The following is an 18,565-nucleotide window of genomic DNA, read 5'->3' as shown; positions in this document are numbered from 1 at the left end:
AAAAATATATATATGTTTATAAACTGAGGATGTTTCCTATTTAGCTCTCAAATTAGGACAAGGCTTCAGTGCATCATCATCCCGTCACTAAATGTAAAATAAGTTATAGATGTCCACGATTAATGAAGATTGGATCAATTAACTAAGGAGGTGTTTTCTGTTTGAAACTTGGTTAAAGGTTCATAAAAACAAATAGTTAAAAAGCCATTTGCTCTCTTACCATGACGTCACTGTTTCATGAAGCTTCACCGTCCCATCATTGCAAACTTGATGGAGCCACTGGTACAAACATGCAGCTAGTGTACTGATCGGTCAATGAGGCCTCATGATACAGCATCGGTTGTATCACTATACAGTGTCTTATTTTGAAAGGCCACTAGATGTCACTCTCTGCTTTATAATCTGTGGCTCTGATCTTCTAATTTAATGAAACCTGGCATCATTTGTGAACCGAGAGTTCCATCTAGCGGCCTTTCAAACTGTATCATGATACCGCATCGTCTGTATCAGGATACAGACACACAAAAAAGACTCAGCACTTTAAGAACGGATCAAAGGTCAAACGAAAGACGCCACTGGTGACTTCTCCTCAGAGGTAGAAGTCGTAGAGACTCCACAGAGACGGTTGCTCAGTAAGCAATTTATGTTCTCATCAAAGCTTCTTTTTTAAAGACCCCGAGGGCAGCTCTTAATTGTTCAACGTGATATCTACTCCCTCCCCTCCTCTTTTAGTTCCTTCACTGTTTCCTCTCCCTCCCACCCATCCCTCCCTCCAGCTATTAGGAATTGGATTTGGAGCAGAACGATCTATTTAGCGTCTGTCCTCCATCCCCATCCCTCTCTCTCTCTCTCTCTCTCTCTCTCTCTCTCGTCAGCTCCCACACCTCCTCTCCACAGGATTCACTCATCAAGCCGCAGACTTAATCTGTCTATTTTTACCTGGAGGGATGAGAGGAAGGGTGAGGTAATGCTCTGCCTGTCTGTCAGGTGACCACTGATGCATACCGCCGCTTCAAGGGTGTAACCCTGGCCTCTGGCGCACCCTTGTGGTCACCGAGCAGCAACGACCCAGTGAGGTTTCAGCGAATAAATGTAAGTAATTTATATTTGTATAGCGCTTTTCGAGACCAGGATCACAAAGCGCTTAAACAATCAAAACAATAACCAATAAAATATATGCTTAAAAGATCAAGACAACATAGAGACAAACACAGGAGTCTCAGAGAATAAAGGAAAAGTCTGCACGAATAAAAATGTCTTAAGATGTTTCTTGAAGGAGTCACTAGATCCATTAATCGCAGAGGGAGATGAAGATGGTTCCAAAGCTTAGGAGCAAGTTATAAAATGAAAGCAGAATAAAAAAAAATCGGTAGATTCTGTAGATTCTAATAACAAATATTAAAACACTTCCTCCAAATGTTTTTGTTTCTTTGATAAACTTTATTTCTCAGGCAATAGTTGTCAAAAAAGTGCACAACCTGTAGATAGTTTACACAACATTATTTTTAATATAGTAATGTACTAATAATAAAGTATTATTATTGTTATTTAAATTGCAAAGAAAAACATATTACATGAATATTTACCAAATCACTTATGTTTGTGAGAATATTCTTTCTTCATATCAGTTATTCTCATCAAACCGTTTTTATTTTACATTAAAATAGAATTTTCCAGTTTCCATTTTGGTGGAGTAGATTTAGCAGCTTGAGGGCTTTAGGTTTGTATACCTGAGACATGGCAGACCATAATGTCCATCAAAAAAATAAAATCAATCATTCACTTAAAAAACTTTACCAACATTCCACTTCATTAGAAAAAAAAAGTCCATCTGTGATTAAATCACTTGTCCTTGTCCTTGTCCTTGTCTTGGTTGTGTCCATTAGAGAATGTCTGTGGATGATTTTTAAAATCTAGAAGCTGTTGGACAAATTGAGGATGCCTCTGTAAAACGATGGCAAAATCATCTGCAAGACAAGACGAGGAGAGAAAATGTTAATTAACAAGAAAAGACATTGTTGCAAACACGACCTACCGTATGTGATCTTCCTCTTTAGAGGTCTGTCCAGCTCTCGAAACATGGCGTCCAGGGTGACCTCCCGCACGCCCAGCATGATCTCCAGGATGCTAGCGAGGTCTTGCTCCTCGACCTCTCCGCTGTGATCGCCTTCATACATCTGGACATAACAACACAAATTCAACGCTAACAACACGAGGGGACATTTGATAAAGTTACGCTGTCTGAAGAACAAGTTCACCTTGAAGGCCAGTCGGAGAGTTTCCATGGACCGAGAGGGTCTACGGATGGTCGAGAGAGCGATGATGTAGTGCCGGACGTCTATCAGACCATCACCTCTCTAGATAGTTGAGATGAAAGGTAAACATATCTTTACGTCATACATCTGAAGAGGACTACGGATGGTAGATTGTAAAGCCGTCTTTTAAAAACCCTGACATTATACCATTTGTTGTTTCTTAAATTCTGGTTTATTATTGCTCGTGTTACAACTAACAACACAAAGAACCGTCCACATGGCAATAGCAAGGATCACCTGGTCAAAGAGTCTGTGGACTTGCGAGAGCATGTCTGTTGGTGGCAGGCTGAGGAATTGAGCAAAGTCTTCCACGCTGAACTTCCTCCCGTGAAGCTCTCTGGCTCGGCCAGCCATCTCCTCGAGCACCTTGTCAGAGGTTTTTGACCTCAGCCTGTAGATGACGGGAGCACCACATGTAACATTAAAACGTATTTTATAGATGGATTAATTCTACAAATGGAAAGAAATGCATCGCTTGTGGATGCTGAGTCTCGCCATTACCACTAGAGGGCAGTGTTTATCACTCATGCTGAGATCTGACCTTATCTTTCTCTCAATCTTTAGTCATTTTTTCCAAGAACTCGATGAATATTCAACATACAATTTTTGAACTAAATATTTATTATTTTAGTTTAAATGATGCTCTATACTACATTTTGTAAACAATATTTTCTAATATAACAATCAGGATTCAACACCGTTTTACAGTTTAACATGCCATTCCTTAACACTAACGTGTTTTAGCCATTACAAAGTCACTGTTTATTTTACTGACACCACATTCAGCTGAAGTCATCACTCAAACCCTTGCAGGCGCCAAGATCTGAATAACAAGTCTATAACTAGGCCAGATCCAGCCATTGTGACTTAACGACACCATAAAAGGTTAATATATTTTGAAGATTTAAATTGTAATTATTTTATTCAAGACTACAATTTCTTAAATCAAATTAAGGTCACATAAATGAAAAAAACATGCGTTTTGTAATAAATAGAGTAAATTAAAAAGATCTGCCCACGGAAATCAGGATAACAATATATTATTATCACATTCAAATGGATTCATGCATTTAATATATGCAAAAATACTCATCTAATGTTATTCTTTGTTAAACACACCTTAAACATGTCAAATGAGTTTAAAAAATAATAATAATAATAATAATTTACTTTTTTATCCGCTGGTTGCGTATTTATTATCGACGTTACTGAACCGAATTAACATTATTTCGTGAACAGTACAACAGTGAGATGTATTTTCTCCACTAGATGGTGCCAAAAACACAGTATAGAATCAGTAAACCTCGCCTCACACCAGACGACAGGTGTCGTCCACCCAACGCTCCAGTTCATCGGTGAACTCACCCCAACCTGCCCACCAGCTGGTTCAACTCCAGCAGGCTGCTCAGATCAAATATGCTCAAAGGACCGCTGGACAAGCAGATGTCCCGATCCTCCAGTGAGATCTCCAAGAGTGGCATCTCTAAAGCTCTGGCACACAAACAAAGTACCTCCATGTAAATCCATAAATGGCATCAGAATCTGTGCACAAACACACTTACTTCGCCATCACCTTCCTGACATTGTTGGCAAACAGAGTCGGGTTTTCCTTCTCTGCCTCAGACGGAGTGTAAACAGGCAGGAACTGTTGCAAAATGTGGTTCAGTATCAAGAGGAGTGTGTGTGTGTCACACAGATGAAAACATTGACAACACAATACTTAAATACTGCTCACCTCGATTTCTAAGTTAGTGTAAAGTTGACACAGAGTCAGCCAAAGAATCTTGAACCTGCAGAACACAAAATGTCTTCACATTTTATTTTACTTTTATATTGACACTCACACAAAATAAATGTCACTGTGTTGTTTGAATTTAATATGCATTCAAAGTTAAACGTGTTAAGTTAAGTATTGGATCCGTTGAATGACACGCTGGTAGGACAATCGTGTTTACTTGTAACAAATACCACATAAGATGTCTCTGAAGGGGAAGTTGGAGAACCAGTTTGGGAAGTTTGTGTGTGTGTGAGTGTGTATTTAAATGAGTGTGTAAATGTACACGTGTGTGCTCCAATTACCCTCCAGGCCCTTGCCATGTCCATGTGTAAGTGTCCTGTTCAAAAATAGAACAAAAAAAACAATCAACTTTACAATAAACTCTGAAATACCTTTTATTTTCTTTTGATCATTTATATTTAATAAAGCATTTTTTTTTACTCATCTATGTTTTACATGCCTTTTTATTTAATGTACTTACATGTATTATCATACCAACAGCAAAACCACTGACGGAAACATTTTCCAAGTTTTTTTTTCTTTAATATGAAGATAAAGCTCTAAAGATTTGTTTTCTGTTGTGTCACATGTGTGTTATAGAGAGCTTATTTATTTTTCCAAAATCTATCTATCTATCTGTCTGTTGTCTGTCCGTCCATCCATCCATCCATCCATCCATACATCCATCCATCCATGTAATAAAGCATATTATTTATTCGTCTATGTATTATATCCATTTTTTTCACTTTTCCAATTTCATTTTTATAACCCTTGTGTTTAACATTATCATCAGACCTTCCATGAATACACATGCAGTGGTGGAAGTTGTCACCTTGACCCAGAGACAACACAAGGAATACCACAAACACATTTGTTTTAAGGACTTTGGGATAACACAGGGGTTTACTGAAGGCAATGTTCCAAAGATTTCGATAGGTGGGTTTTTAAGCTCGGACTTTATTAAATTATGTTTTTTTGTTTGGTTAGTTCTTCTATTCCCATGTGAAATATGAAGAAATAAGGAAATATGAAGGCTGTCATGCCTGAAATAAACAATTCATTCATTCATTCATTCCAGGAAGTCTGATTTAAATAAATAAAATCGCCGTCTCTGACTCGCTGCCGTACAAGCAGTTTAGTGAGCAGGTGGACACTTTTTGTCAGGTCAGAATGCTGCACCAATAAAGACGGTTGTTGTGAAAATATGCTAAATAAAAAACACAACACTTTAAGTATCCATTTGTGTATGTTTTGGTCGACAAATGACCTTCAGAAATGTCCCTTTATGTACTTTTGCAAGCATCGTTTTCTTTACATACATCTGTTTTGCTAATATAATACTTTTGAAATAAACATTTTTGTGTAAATGTGTAGACAAAAACTTCTTTGCAAATCCTTCTTTATCAAATGACGTAATTGTAACTGTAACCAGGACTATGTCAGACCTTGACAACGGTGCAGAAGGAAGAATGAAGTCATCGTCTCAGAAAAAAGAGCCATGCAATGAGAGACCTGGTCGCCATAATGAGTAATAAACCTGATACTGTGAGTGTGTGTTTGTTGTGTGCATCCACCTGTTGTGGTAATGCTATCAGGACGAGCCGATAAAGTTTTATCTCCTGTAATAATCCAGTAGCTTCGATTAAAAGCACTTGAGTAATAAAGATAGCATGATCTTCCATGGAGATAGAGGTGACACCCTGCAGGTGTGTGCGACGAAATGGGGATGAAATATCAGCCTCGACACGCACATTACATCACAGTTTTAGAGTGAGGCGGTGAAACCTTGAATAACTTCAAAGAGACAGAAAAGACAATGAAAAGGTGTCAAGTTATCCAACAAGTCCTTTTCCCTTTTTTCTTTTTAAGAGAAAACAGGAGGCGTGTGGTTGGTAGTTGAATGCTCACCAGACGGTTTGGGTAGCGTAGAACCACCGGCTGCACTGGGAGACCAGGGATGAATGCACCTGGAATTTAGGAGGGAAAAAAACTTTATTAACACAATGTTGCTGACATCAGAGCTACACATTAACAGAACAAATGATAAGAGCACCTTGTTTCTACAATATCTTGTTGGTTTAATACCTGTTGTTTTATGTTTATATTCTGTTTATTAGTTGATTATTTAAGTTGTGTTGATTATTTTATTTATTTTATTTATTTTATTTATTTTATTTATTTTAATTTATTTTAATTTATTTTATTTATTTTATTTATTTTATTTATTTTATTTATTTTATTTATTTTATTTTTAATGTCCTTTTTATTGTTTACTTCTTGTTTTGCATCATGGGTCTGAGAGGACCGCAATTTAATTTATGCTGTATGTCTTAATACATGTATATTTGACAAATAAAAGAACTTGAACTTGAACTTGAACTTAAACTGTTACAATAATGGTACATTTATTTGGATAAATACAATAAGTGATGTGTTTGACTTGATAATAACCACTTAAGTTACATCAACAGCTGTGGTATTGTCCTGATAAAATAGTGCTTTTAAGTCAATGGTTTATTTTCTTTCTGCTAGTCACATGATACCCACACCAGTTACTATTCGATCGCACAACCAGTGTCGTTGATGATGTACAAAATAAGTAGTGCTGCTGAAAAGCACATGTATTACAGGAAAATAAAGATTTATTAGTATAACAACAGCTCAAGATTGCAGGCACTTTTACTCGTCTTAAACCATTAATTCAAGGGTAAAGAAAACATTTTTACTTTAGTAAGTCAAAATGATTTAATATGCATGATAAAAGGCAACAAAATATGCCTAATAAAACTTTTCTTTTAATTGTACTTAGCAACATATGCTAAAACGTCATCTTGGAAAGAAAGTGTGCATAAGCCATTTAAAATGCACACACACACACGCACATAAAAAAAGACACACAATTATCTCTTCCTTCTGAAGTCCAGCTTGATATTTGTTATCTTAACCTAAATAAAGACTTGATTGTTGACGATATACACAGAAGGTCAGTGGAGTTCAAGGTGTGCAAACATCACTGCATCACAATCCACTGGCATCTGAACTGAAACACTGACCGGGCTTGAACTGTATGAGGCCGGACCTGTTGGTGCAAGTCCCCTCCGGGTAGATCATGACCTGGAAAAATGGAGAAAAAATAAATGAATTCATTAAAGTCCGCCTTTTCAAGAATAGGAATTCAGCGAGAGGAAGTTGGCAGAGAACCAATCCATGGAAGGAGACGACATAAAGGAAGTGACTGAATTGTTTCTGTTTTTCAAACACTATTTTACACAGTGTTGTGCGGGAGATCGTTGTTGTATGTCATTGTTTAGTTGAAAAGAAATCTCCTCGACATGTGAATCTGATACCTGAGGCCATTCTCCTCCAGAACCAGCCCTCCTTTGAATCTCAACCACCGTCTTCCTCCTGGAGTCCGGGTCGGAGCGAAACACCAACACTGGCCTGATGTAGCTGATCAGAGCTGGAGAGAAAGAGAGAACAAAACAATCTATTATAGCGAGAAACACACTGAGGTTAGGGAATTTACAAGTTTCTAATAATTTTTGCGTTTTGTGTGGGGCTAAACCATGGACTGTCGCTGAGGTACCAAGATTGCACACACAAACTAACATAGAAGAGGAAAACCTTTTTAAATTAGTTTTTAAAAACGTTTAAGAGAGAAAGCTGGTGTATATTAACAATATGTATTTTTTGGAGTTCATGTCATATTTGAGAAATTATATTTAAAGTGGAAAAAGTTTTTTATTGTTCATATATTTTTTAGTAAATAAAAGGTATGAGCTAAGGGAAGGGTATACATACTCATAGAACATTGTTTAACCTAACCAACAAAACACAGCTTTAGATTTTACTACATGCAAAACTGTTAAATCTGCCCAAAGTGTATTTGACTTTTTGGGGTAATTAAAGGGGCCACACAAACATAAAGTTTATAAAAAACAACAATCCTAACTAGGGCCAATAGATATGACTGCACTATATTTTTCAAAACTGTTTTTCTATTTCTATATAATTTATTAAAACACATTAAAATGAAAGGACAAGCCTTGAAACCAACAAAATAACAAATAAATAAATAAATAAAAGTAACTACTAACAGTTTGTCAGGTGAATCATTTTCAAATCAGTTGTATAGTTTTACTCCAACCCAATGAGGGCCGCACGTGGCCCCTGGCTGCTCTGTTTTAACACATTAAACTGCAGCTTGAAGGTAAAATATACTTTGTATCTTCACGTCAAACCAGTTTAAATAACAGTAGTTCATATATTTAATGTTAATTTCCTGCTTTAGTGCCAATCCAACATAATACAGATTCTGTTATTGTTTTTAAGGGGCTGCAATTGAAAGCACACATATAGTATTTGTAAGAGAGCTCCATGGATGATCAAGCAGGAGAGCAAAGCATGACTCACTCCCCCAGAGAGGAACGCTCCTGCTCTCCAGTTTAGTTACCAACGAGCACATGGTCATGGTGACTGGGATGGCATCGAAGTAGGCAGAGTGCGGCGCCACGATGACTATGGGAGCTTCATCAGGCGACGCACGCTTCCCTTTCACCGTAATCCAGTGGAAACCTCCGCAGAACCACATGGCCCGCATGATAGTCCTCAGACAGAAGTCCGTCACCCTAGTGAAGAGAGCAGTGGATCAACTGAAGACTTTTGATTGTGGACTTGATGGTCAAAAGTGTAATTGTTGCAACAAACAATAGTGCTTCTTGAACTAGAACAAACCTTCTCCAGCAGGTCTGTGGTTCCACCGCACCTTCGGACCGGCCCACGGTGGCGGCGAAGGCGAAGGGCCACGCCAGCAGCATGAAGAACGACACCAGAAGAAGACGAATGGGAAACACCGTCACAGACATCAGTCCAATCTAAAGGAGAAGAGATGGAATGTTGCCAGGTGTCGTTTCTCTTTTGTATGCTTCACGGGCGCCTCACAACCATAATCACGTCCATCTGACATTCTGTACATTCCTTGAAGGAAGATAATATGCATTCACAATTCAAAGTCGTGAAAGTTGTCTTGAAAACAAGATATTTATCGTTCATTCAAAAGTAAATCTGTAAATATGTTGGTTTATGAAGACAGTCAAATAAAACAAATAAACAAGTGTATATTTGAAGCTTGTTTAAGGTCAAATTAATAACATTTCTTCCAAAAAAGAAGCGAATAATTCTTAAAATTATAGCCTTAGTCGACATGAGGGTTTGTAGAAAGTGAGTGAAGTTTTAATTTTGGGTGAACTATCACTTTAACAACACCACAGCACCGACAACGTATTCATACTGGAAATAATATTAAATAAATCATGAGCAGTCTGTCTTGTAATCCTTCATAATCACGGTTTTATTGGTAATGTTTAAAATGCTTGTTGGTTGTTTTTTTTATGTTTGACATCAGTCATTATTTGTATAATCTATTTAAATAATATTTTTCACCGAGTGAAAAGGTTTCAAACTATGTATAAAAAGCAAGTTAAAGATGCGATTAAACAAGTAATTTCCCACATTTCAAATCAATGACTTCTTCAGATCTCTTCTAGACGATGTCGACTACATTTGAATGTAACATTTTAGAGAAATAGATATTTAAATCATCATATTTTATATATTGCGTGATACTAAGCACCAGAGTATGCATGATGTACAGAGAGGTACAATATTTTGGCACATCCCCTAACTAGGACTGTGTATTGGCAAGAATCTGGCGATACGATACATATCACGATACATTTGTGACGATATGATATATTGTGATACTTTAAGAAAAACGATGTATAGTTTATTTTAAAGAAACAACACTTCTTATGGCTTTTACATCAAAGAATTGAGCAAATACTTTCACTTATTAAATGTGAAAGTCCTTGTAGGAAAGTGCTTCAAAAAATGTAAACTTATCAATATTAACGATGAAGAATGAAGCGCATTAACAGTCGCATACAACCTGGAGCAACATGCAATATCCAGTATCTGTCAGTGTTTAATTAGATTTAAACTTAGTTTTACAGCCAAAATGAGTCCGAACATCAGCTTTAAAAGCTGCTGGAGCCTGGTGTATCCTTTCTTTTTCACTCATAGCTGTCATTTTGCCAGTTTTGTTGTTACTTTGGCACAGAGGAAATTACCAATGTTGCCAACTAGTGGCCAGAGGTTCAATTGCACCACACAAATGAATAAACGCTGTGAATACTGTGTTGATTGTAAAATAAAACATTGTATGGTTGTCTTATATACACACGCTATTGAAATATAAACCATAAAATAACTATGAATAAGAATTGTGAGAAAAAAAATGTTTTTATCGATACTGTGCTATTAAATATCGATACAGTATTAGGAATGCTTGTGTATCAAATATTGCCATATGTTATCACGATCAATTGCTTTTCTTCAGTGAATAATTTAAAAAAAATCATGCCAAATTACAATCGCAATATTGGTCAAAGTGAATGAAAAGAAATTGCATTGACATTGTTTATATACCATAAGAACTGGCATTTGTTTGCTAAAATTGAAAACATTGAAATCAGAGAGAGTTTGAATTTTTTCAATTTCAATTGAAGTAGTACACAAAAAAGATTTGGGTAAAAGGGCAAATATCTGCACTAATGCTGGCTTACTCAAATACTACTATGAATCTAGATCAGGGAACACAAATCATACATTAACTAATGCTCTATCGGCCAACTGGTGTGCTAATGATTGATGTTGCCAAAACACTTGATAAACAAAGCTGATCCAGTGGAAACTGTAGCTGATAAGAAGAAGGGACAGTTCTGGAGGATGAGCTGTCTCGGCCGGTTCAATGTGGAGTCAGAGGAACATGGGCGATCCATGTCTGATCCATGTTTAATTTTAAATCCTCATCACTTCCTGTCGTCAATAACTGTGCATCCCTTTGTTTTTATATTCAAAAACATATGAGGATTAAGATGAATTAGGCTGTATTTTTTATTTCATATCATTATGAACATGTATTTTGTAGGTCTACTATTGTGTTTGCGTCTTTGTGTCGGACTTTTGACCAAAAATAAAGTTCCACTTAACAATCAACAGGAGCTTGTTAAAAAGGTGTTTAATTGTTGTATGTTAGTTAAAAAAAACTGTTTTAATGACTCCCTGTGGTCAGGAGCAGGTCAAGACTAATGGCATCAAAGTCCATGTTAAGGTTGACTGAGTATTCCTATCCTGCAGAGACAACTATGGTCCTGGATCTGGATCAGGGTCTGCGATTCACCTGAACCCAAAAGCTGCCAGTCCAACTAGCGAGTGAAGGGACTTGGCTCAGGGGACACAGGAATACAGGAAGCCCAGATGCATCACAAGCTGCCTCCTTCAGGAAAGTTTTACAAACAAATGATCACTGATCTCTTCATTTATTAATTGTGTTTTACTTTAGCTTCCTATGGTTCCATCCTGGTCCTTCTTAGGCTTGTTTTTTTCGCCTTCACAGCAATATTATATGTGAATCATGTGTGTGCTTCTTATGCCGTGAAGCAACACAAATGTCATCGTGTGCGAGCCTTGAATATTAAATCTAGGGAATGCACTGTTACCCACATAATGCACCCAGCATGCATTTCCACTTCATTGAAGTCAACCATGACAAAAACAGAGTTTGAAATAAAAGTGTCCAGAGATAAACAACTATTTAATAATCTTTTCTTTGTCCTATAGCAAGAGTCAGTCTATTAAGCGCTCATGCATTTATGGGGCACCAAATATAAAAAAGGATTTAGCAACAATTTTTTCACAATATGATTTATAATGACTTTTGAGTTTGTTAAATTAAACTTGAAACCAAGACCATTAAATCTAAAAACATCTTAATCTGAAGTCCTAAATATTTTCCTGGAAGAGCAAATGTGTCCCCTGTCGTCCAATGACGTCTGTATCTCCGCTTTATCAACGTTGATGTAAGATCTCCACCTTCTCTGTTTATCTCTGGCACTCTTGAACCCTGATGCCAGACCAGCATCTGATCCATCCACGTAAATCTTCTGCTGCGTTTAAACCATTAACGAATACAAAAAAAAAGGATCTGGATTAAGATCAAAGTACGTTTGTGACGTGAGGTGTGGAAAGAAGGAAGATAATAGTGATGTTCTAATAATTGCCAGGGACGTGTTCTGACAAACTTTTGGATCCTCTAGAGCCGGAGCCCCCGAGGGGATCTTGTGCTCTCAGAGCAGCCATCCAGGGTCCCCGAAGAGCTTCTTAGCTCAACATCCTCCCATCAATCTCTCACCAGCGTCCGTTTGATCTACCGAACCTACGCCGTCCTCACACTCTTCTCCTCTTACTATGCATTGACATGCATTTTGTCGTCTCTCCGGGGAACCATAAGTTAGCTCCCCGCCCCCTTCTCGTGCCAAACCCTCTTCCTTCCTCGCCGCCTCCTTGCAGCAGGTGCACGCTCCCGGGTCGGGATTAATAAATAATGCTGCTGATTTACAATGAGTCTCTCGCCCTTTGCTTCTTCCCCAACACCCGAGTCTGTTCCTCAGAGGCCGGGAGATCCAGCGGCTGCCGACTTGGGTCAGGATGTGGGTGTGATTCCCGGCAGGTTTGAGGGAGATATTCCAATTTTATTTTAATTGCAAAAACTGGAGCCAATATCTTTGTTCACAACAGCATCTGATCATGATGGACGATTAAAAACATCTACAAAAGATTTAACTTGTCGCAATAATGTCGGTTCCAACCATCACCCGAAACATTATGACCTCCTGCAGAACTTTCTTGTCATGGATTAGAACTGGTTTATGGATTTATTAAATTGAATAAACCTAATGAAAGAAACTGAGGTAAAGCAGTTTCAAGTTTAATGAAAAAATATATGACAACTGTCCCCCTTTTTCTGCTGAGCTCAGCAAGTGACTGGTTGACACAACAAACTGTGATGCAGTTTATTTTCAAACACTTCATGTGTAGATTAAACTCACCTTGTTTTTCTGATCACCCTCACATCGACTAAGGGTTGGGATTATTTTCAGAGTAATCTGTTCCTTTTTAGGAAATTAAAGTTAATTTTAATGAAGCGACTGGAGCTCAGTTGACTTCCTCTTCATCTTCGTCAAAAATGACATTTAAAAACATCTAAACAAAGACCACTGAGCTCCAGTCGCTACATTAAAATGGATTCACATTATTGTCTATAGCTCTAAAAAAGTAGGGAATAATCTGAAAATAATCCCAACACCTGTAGGTGTCCATGTCTGCAAGACTACTGGTCAAGTCTCCCCCAAAACTATTGAAGCGTTTACATGACTACAGGCTAGTTTAACTGTTGGTAAACACTGGCACGGACACCCACAAGCACACAAGAACATATTATCAGCAGAAGGCCTGAGGTGAGATCTGAAATTGGACACTGTTTATTATGAGGCATTGGCAACCAACCACTAGGCCTCCACTCCTCATTCCAAGCTCTTTTTTATGTTCACAGGTTAGGATTGTGTTTAAGAAAGATAAGAATTTGAAGCCAAACACTTCTTAAGATGTTAATCTCTCTTGTAGAATCAAGTAAAGATAGTCAAAGCTTTGATTTTCTTTTAAACAACGTCACATGTAAGTTACTCATACAGAAATACAGAAGCCTGACACAAGCCCTGAGCGAAAACCATTATTTATCCGGTATATGTTGAGGTATTTATTATCATAACAAAACAAAAGTTTGGCTTTTACTGAAGGTTCCTGTACCTTCTCTCTCACCGAGAGTTTTACCGTCTGCAAAAGCTTGATTAATGTGATCATGAGGTGTAATTTAACATATTAATTGTCTTGAGGTAACTTATTTGTAACTTTAAATAACATTTATTGAATATATGTAGCAATAAATAGTGAGTTATGCAGTGAATAAAAAAGTAGCCGCCCTCAGCCTTATTTTTCAAGGAATAGTTTGCATTAAACATTTGTGTTCATTGTTGGAGTTAAAACCAGATGAGTAGATGGTAGGTTGGTAAAAGGTGACAGCACTATTCAAAAGTAAAAATCATTCTATGTTAAAGCAGTACCGAGCAAAATGTTGACATTATAATTTTATATATTTTCATGTAATAATTATTTAATTTGAACAGTTATGACGCAGCAGAACTCTCTCATTATTATTTTAATGAGGTCACTACGTAGCTTTGCCTGGGCGACCAGTCTGGAGAGTCTGTTAGTGTCACATGGGTCAAAGACTCATTTTTTTAATTTACCTGCAAGATAACATTTAAAAACATAGAGCTGTGCTTCCACAACATGCTGGTACACTGTTATGACACTAGCAAGAAATGGAAAGAACTGTAGATCCGCCAGTTTGGACATTTCAAAATCTTCAAGCGCTACGAGATAAGACTCATCACATGCCTTCATAAATCACATGGAAGAACGGACAGATGAGGGCAAAAGAGCCAGCAAGTGCTCAGAGTCTCTGAGTCAGAAGATAAGAGTGGATCCTGGAAGACCAGTAAACGACCTATAACTAGCCCTTGGTGTTCTCTGAGATGAACCAACCAAGCTAGTCATGTTTCTTGCAACCTGTTTTCAACTTTAAACTGTTGGAATCGTGAAGATAAAGCTACTGTCCTCTCACTTAAACCGATTTTCCTCAACAGCTGCCACTCCCTCCATTCCTCTGTTGAAGTAGAAACCATTGCATGAAGCAGCTCCTCTGAAACTCAGGCTCACATTCTTAAGTTAGCAAAGATGGAAATGAATGATTGAGGTTTGAGTAATGGCTCAACCTTTTGCTTCTGTAAGTCCATCTTGTTCTCATAAGGGAAGGAGAAAGAGTAGAAGAAACCTGTCTAGTTCATAGATTAAATCTATGATTTTAGGATTGTGCTGTGGCAACACGTACATCTCACGGCACCAGTCATTCTAATATAATCAGCCTAAAATACAATTTAATAAGATAAATTTCAATATACTTGCATAGTTTTCGGAGCGATTTTAGGGGGACACTGAATGTGATGTTGACTGCTACCGTCTAGCGACCAGAGGTTAAATTGCAACACCAAAATGAACAAATGCAGTGAAAATAAGTATGTTAATTGTAAATGAGAAATCAAGTTGTTTCATTTGAGACACATTTAACTAAATTACAAACCAAAGAAGAACTATGATTTAAATTAAAAAAGAGTTGACAGCCCACCATTTATAGCCATTGCTATAGTGTCTAATATTGTTACAGTAACGTGAAACAAATATATAAATTGGTGTGTCCATTTTTTTTTTTCCTCACACCCCTAGTGTTAATACAAATAAGTCAAGCGTCACGTGCAAGTCCTCCAATTAGAGATCAATATGATTGAGTTTGATTCCTTCCTCCTCTGTTCTGATTCGACAATTCTGTTCAAGACCAGAGCTGTTATGTTATAAAAAGAAGTCAAAACCCATGTAACAGGTGGTGGTGATGAATAAAAACTTGAGTTAAGTAAAATGCTAAAACCATTTAGTTCATCAAGACGAAATATTTTTCAAAAAAGTTTAAAAAATATATATATACAAATAAAGTGTATCTGCATGGAATTGTGTCCGCAAGTGGGTTGCATTCAATGAGGGATTTGGTGAATGAAATTCAACTACCGACAGCTTATGCTGGAATGGAAACAGTATTATTAACTATTTAAGGTAACTTTTTGTTCTCAAAAAACTTAAATTATAAAGTTAATTAAACCAAGACAGAATGGATGTCTTCTTCCCACCTGCTCCTTTCCCCTGAAGTCCTCAGGGTTTCTTTCGGAGTCTAGACTTAGTAAATATATTTGAATAAATGCCAACATATGTGATCAACCAACTTACTTAACAACCAATGAATGAATCATCATGACATGAAAGTGCCACTTAACCCATCTGTTAGCACCTGGTCATGTATGACACGTATGATCGAGCAGTTACACGAACAAAAGTACATAAAGAAACAAAACAGCACTTGTAGCCTGTGGGCTCTGAGGACGTCTATCCTGGAAGAGCACATGTGGGTTTCCAGTGTGTCAACAGCACATGACTCAAGTGGAAAAACACACCTCGCCAACACACTCGAAGAGAAGTGAGAACCAGACATTATTGCGAAAATAGTTACTGCTCTGGACCTTTACCATCATCTGCAGTGGAGCTTCTACAAACCAATGTCAAACCAGTTCATCCTGATCCTTTGTATTGACGTTGTAGTGGGCAACTCTAACTCTCCCCCCAGTCCCCGAACTTCATGTAAACAACTGTTCCATATATATGTTTAAAGATGGAAGGCTGTAGTTCTGTTGCGTATAATTAAGTTTTACATTGAATATACGTTTAACCTTTAAATGGCATATTATATATATTATATATTTCCTAATGGATTTATTACAGCAGAGAAAATAACTACTTTGTCATAAGAACATTTTCAACACTATCCTTAATTAAATAGAAGTAATACCAGAATAAACCAAAAGTTTTATTGCCAGTATTTTGAAAAACAACACATGATTTTTTATTGTGTGGTGTTGTGAAACACAGTATGGAATATAACTGATGAAATAATTACAAATAAAATAAAAGGGTTATTCTTAATCGGCACATAAAATACTAATTACAACCTACTTACATGTTATTATCGAATGTTTTGGTTGTTGATTGAAATATTACCCGTCATGCAAGTACATCAATGTCAACATAAAGAACAAGATAAAAGTGACAAGTTGGAAATGATAAAGATTGTTTTTAAATATAATTTATGAGAATTATTGTTGTCACTAAAGGTATTGCAGGAATAAAATAAAATGCAATTGTCATTTGAAATTCACTTATCAAGTATATACACTGGAAAAATAAACATTTGATATTCAGAAATGTCGTCATTTTTCCAGAGAAATATGTACGGTTTATTACACATATGATATATGTATGATAATCGAGTGGGGGGGTTAAGATATCCTCTGTCTTCTTCCTAACATAAACTGGATGAGGAAGACACAGGGGCCAATATGTCATCTGCACATGTGAGATCTTCCCAGAGAAGATAATAAGATCTGTGTTTTGGATCATTGTCATGTTGGAATGTCTCCTGTGTGACTGTCAGAATGTTGAGTGAAACTTTTGTTCTCTGTGCATATACTGTACCGTTCAAACTCCACTCAACCATCTCTTGGTTTCACCGACCATGGAGAACTTTTCTCCTTCAAGAGCCTCCTTATTGTACATGTTGACACAGTCTCTGCTGAAGTTATTCATGCATTTTTTCCCTCACATCCTGAACACAATCCCTGGGAGTTTGTAGCTGAGATTTTCATTAGTCTACCTGTCAACAAAATCTTTCATTTTTTTCCACGCCCCCAACATCAAGTCTGTGGATATCTATTTATATCAGTTTCTACTTTTCCACTTCTTCTACAAACCCTTTGATTCTTTTTCTGTCCTGGTGATTCTGTCAGTGCAGTGATGATGAAACATCTTCTTGAATGCATGAGTGACAGGAAAGTTGTCATCCTCGACCATCATGACTACATTTCCTAACTTTCAACTGTATTTTCATCATGAGATGACATTAAAAAATGATTGAAAAAAAGAGTTGAGGAGATCTGATAATGTTACCAATGTTGTGCAACACACGACTTATGAATAGAGGAGGGAAAAAAAACCTACCTTTATTTTGTCCAAGGTGGTCAATGGGGGCGTGTGCGTGAAGGGGTTCCGCCACATCCGAGAGGGTCGACAGCCCGAGGAGTTCATAGTTGTGACCGCAGGAGTGCGCGCTTGTTGACAGTCTTCTGTGACTGGCGTGTGGACGCGCTTCCCTGGTGATGTCGCGTCGTTCGGCGAGTAAGCGCGAAATACCACACACGAGTGAATCCGGTGGTTAAAAATAAAAGCAATAATATCAAGTACGCCCTTTGCTAAGATGAGTCAGTAATCATTCATAAGAACTTTAAAAGCATTATAAGATAGTGACACACTATGATTGATATGGTCAGTTAGCCAAAATAAGAGAGCGGTGTCTAGAGACGCCTGCACTTTTATTTTGAAATTTGGAACTGGAGTATTTTTTGGAATAAACCACAGCGCATTGACTTTAACGAGGAGGTGTGTAACATCCTGCTTTAAATACCACGAGAGCCCTTGATGTATGCAATATAACGTGTACTAGAAAGAAGGGAACATACTTCGAGAATGTTGTTTAAAGAGGGTCTGGTTTTTCTGGTTCCCGTTCAAATGTCGCGTCGAAAGGTATTTCAAAAAATGGTTCAAACACAGGGGGGAAGAGAAGTTACTCAAGCAAAAGTACTTCTTCTAACGCTTTTTCCTGGAATTACCCCAAAAAAAGAACATGTATTAAAAGTTTAAATATTTGTCAATAAACTCTAAAAGGCTCGATCATTAAATGGAATAAAGGACATACGTGAATTCAATGTAATGGTGACTCAGTTATTAGAATGAAAGTAATCATCCAAAGTCAAATAGAGTCTTTAGGTCGATGTGTTCAGTGTATCAGGTTCATGACATA

At 37.3% G+C, this 18,565-nt stretch overlaps 2 protein-coding genes across 2 annotated transcripts in view; one reads left to right on the top strand and one right to left on the bottom strand.

The window, feature by feature from the left end:
• Nucleotides 1–18,565, top strand: part of adcy2b (adenylate cyclase 2b (brain)) — a 360,789-nt gene that overhangs the window by 79,364 nt on the left and 262,860 nt on the right. The window lies entirely within an intron of this gene.
• On the bottom strand, nt 1,453–17,824 carry lpcat1 (lysophosphatidylcholine acyltransferase 1). Its single transcript, XM_087787510.1, has 14 exons — nt 17,707–17,824; nt 8,827–8,966; nt 8,506–8,720; nt 7,440–7,552; nt 7,146–7,206; nt 6,001–6,059; nt 4,395–4,429; nt 4,051–4,105; nt 3,878–3,960; nt 3,681–3,806; nt 2,553–2,706; nt 2,259–2,357; nt 2,036–2,177; nt 1,453–1,967 (listed from the first exon to the last, which is right to left on the bottom strand). The coding sequence occupies exons 1-14, from the start codon at nt 17,791–17,793 to the stop codon at nt 1,843–1,845; spliced, it is 1,494 nt and encodes a 497-aa protein (XP_087643636.1). The 5' UTR covers nt 17,794–17,824; the 3' UTR covers nt 1,453–1,842.

The sequence above is a fragment of the Callionymus lyra genome, chromosome 3, assembly GCF_982586985.1.
Source record: "Callionymus lyra chromosome 3, fCalLyr1.hap1.1, whole genome shotgun sequence".
NCBI lineage: Eukaryota > Metazoa > Chordata > Actinopteri > Syngnathiformes > Callionymidae > Callionymus > Callionymus lyra.
The sequence above is the reverse complement of the archived record's forward strand: the minus strand, read 5'-3'. Positions and strand labels throughout refer to the sequence as shown.

Excerpts from the sequence above, each read along its gene's own strand:
- lpcat1 (XM_087787510.1), bottom strand. The coding sequence starts at position 17,793 with ATGAACTCCTCGGGCTGTCGACCCTCTCGGATGTGGCGGAACCCCTTC. Across the intron at positions 3,807-3,877 it reads GTCAGGAAGGTGATGGCGAA|AGCTTTAGAGATGCCACTCT; the intron begins GTAAGTGTGTTT and ends TTTGTGTGCCAG. Across the intron at positions 2,358-2,552 it reads TCCACAGACTCTTTGACCAG|AGAGGTGATGGTCTGATAGA; the intron begins GTGATCCTTGCT and ends TCAACTATCTAG.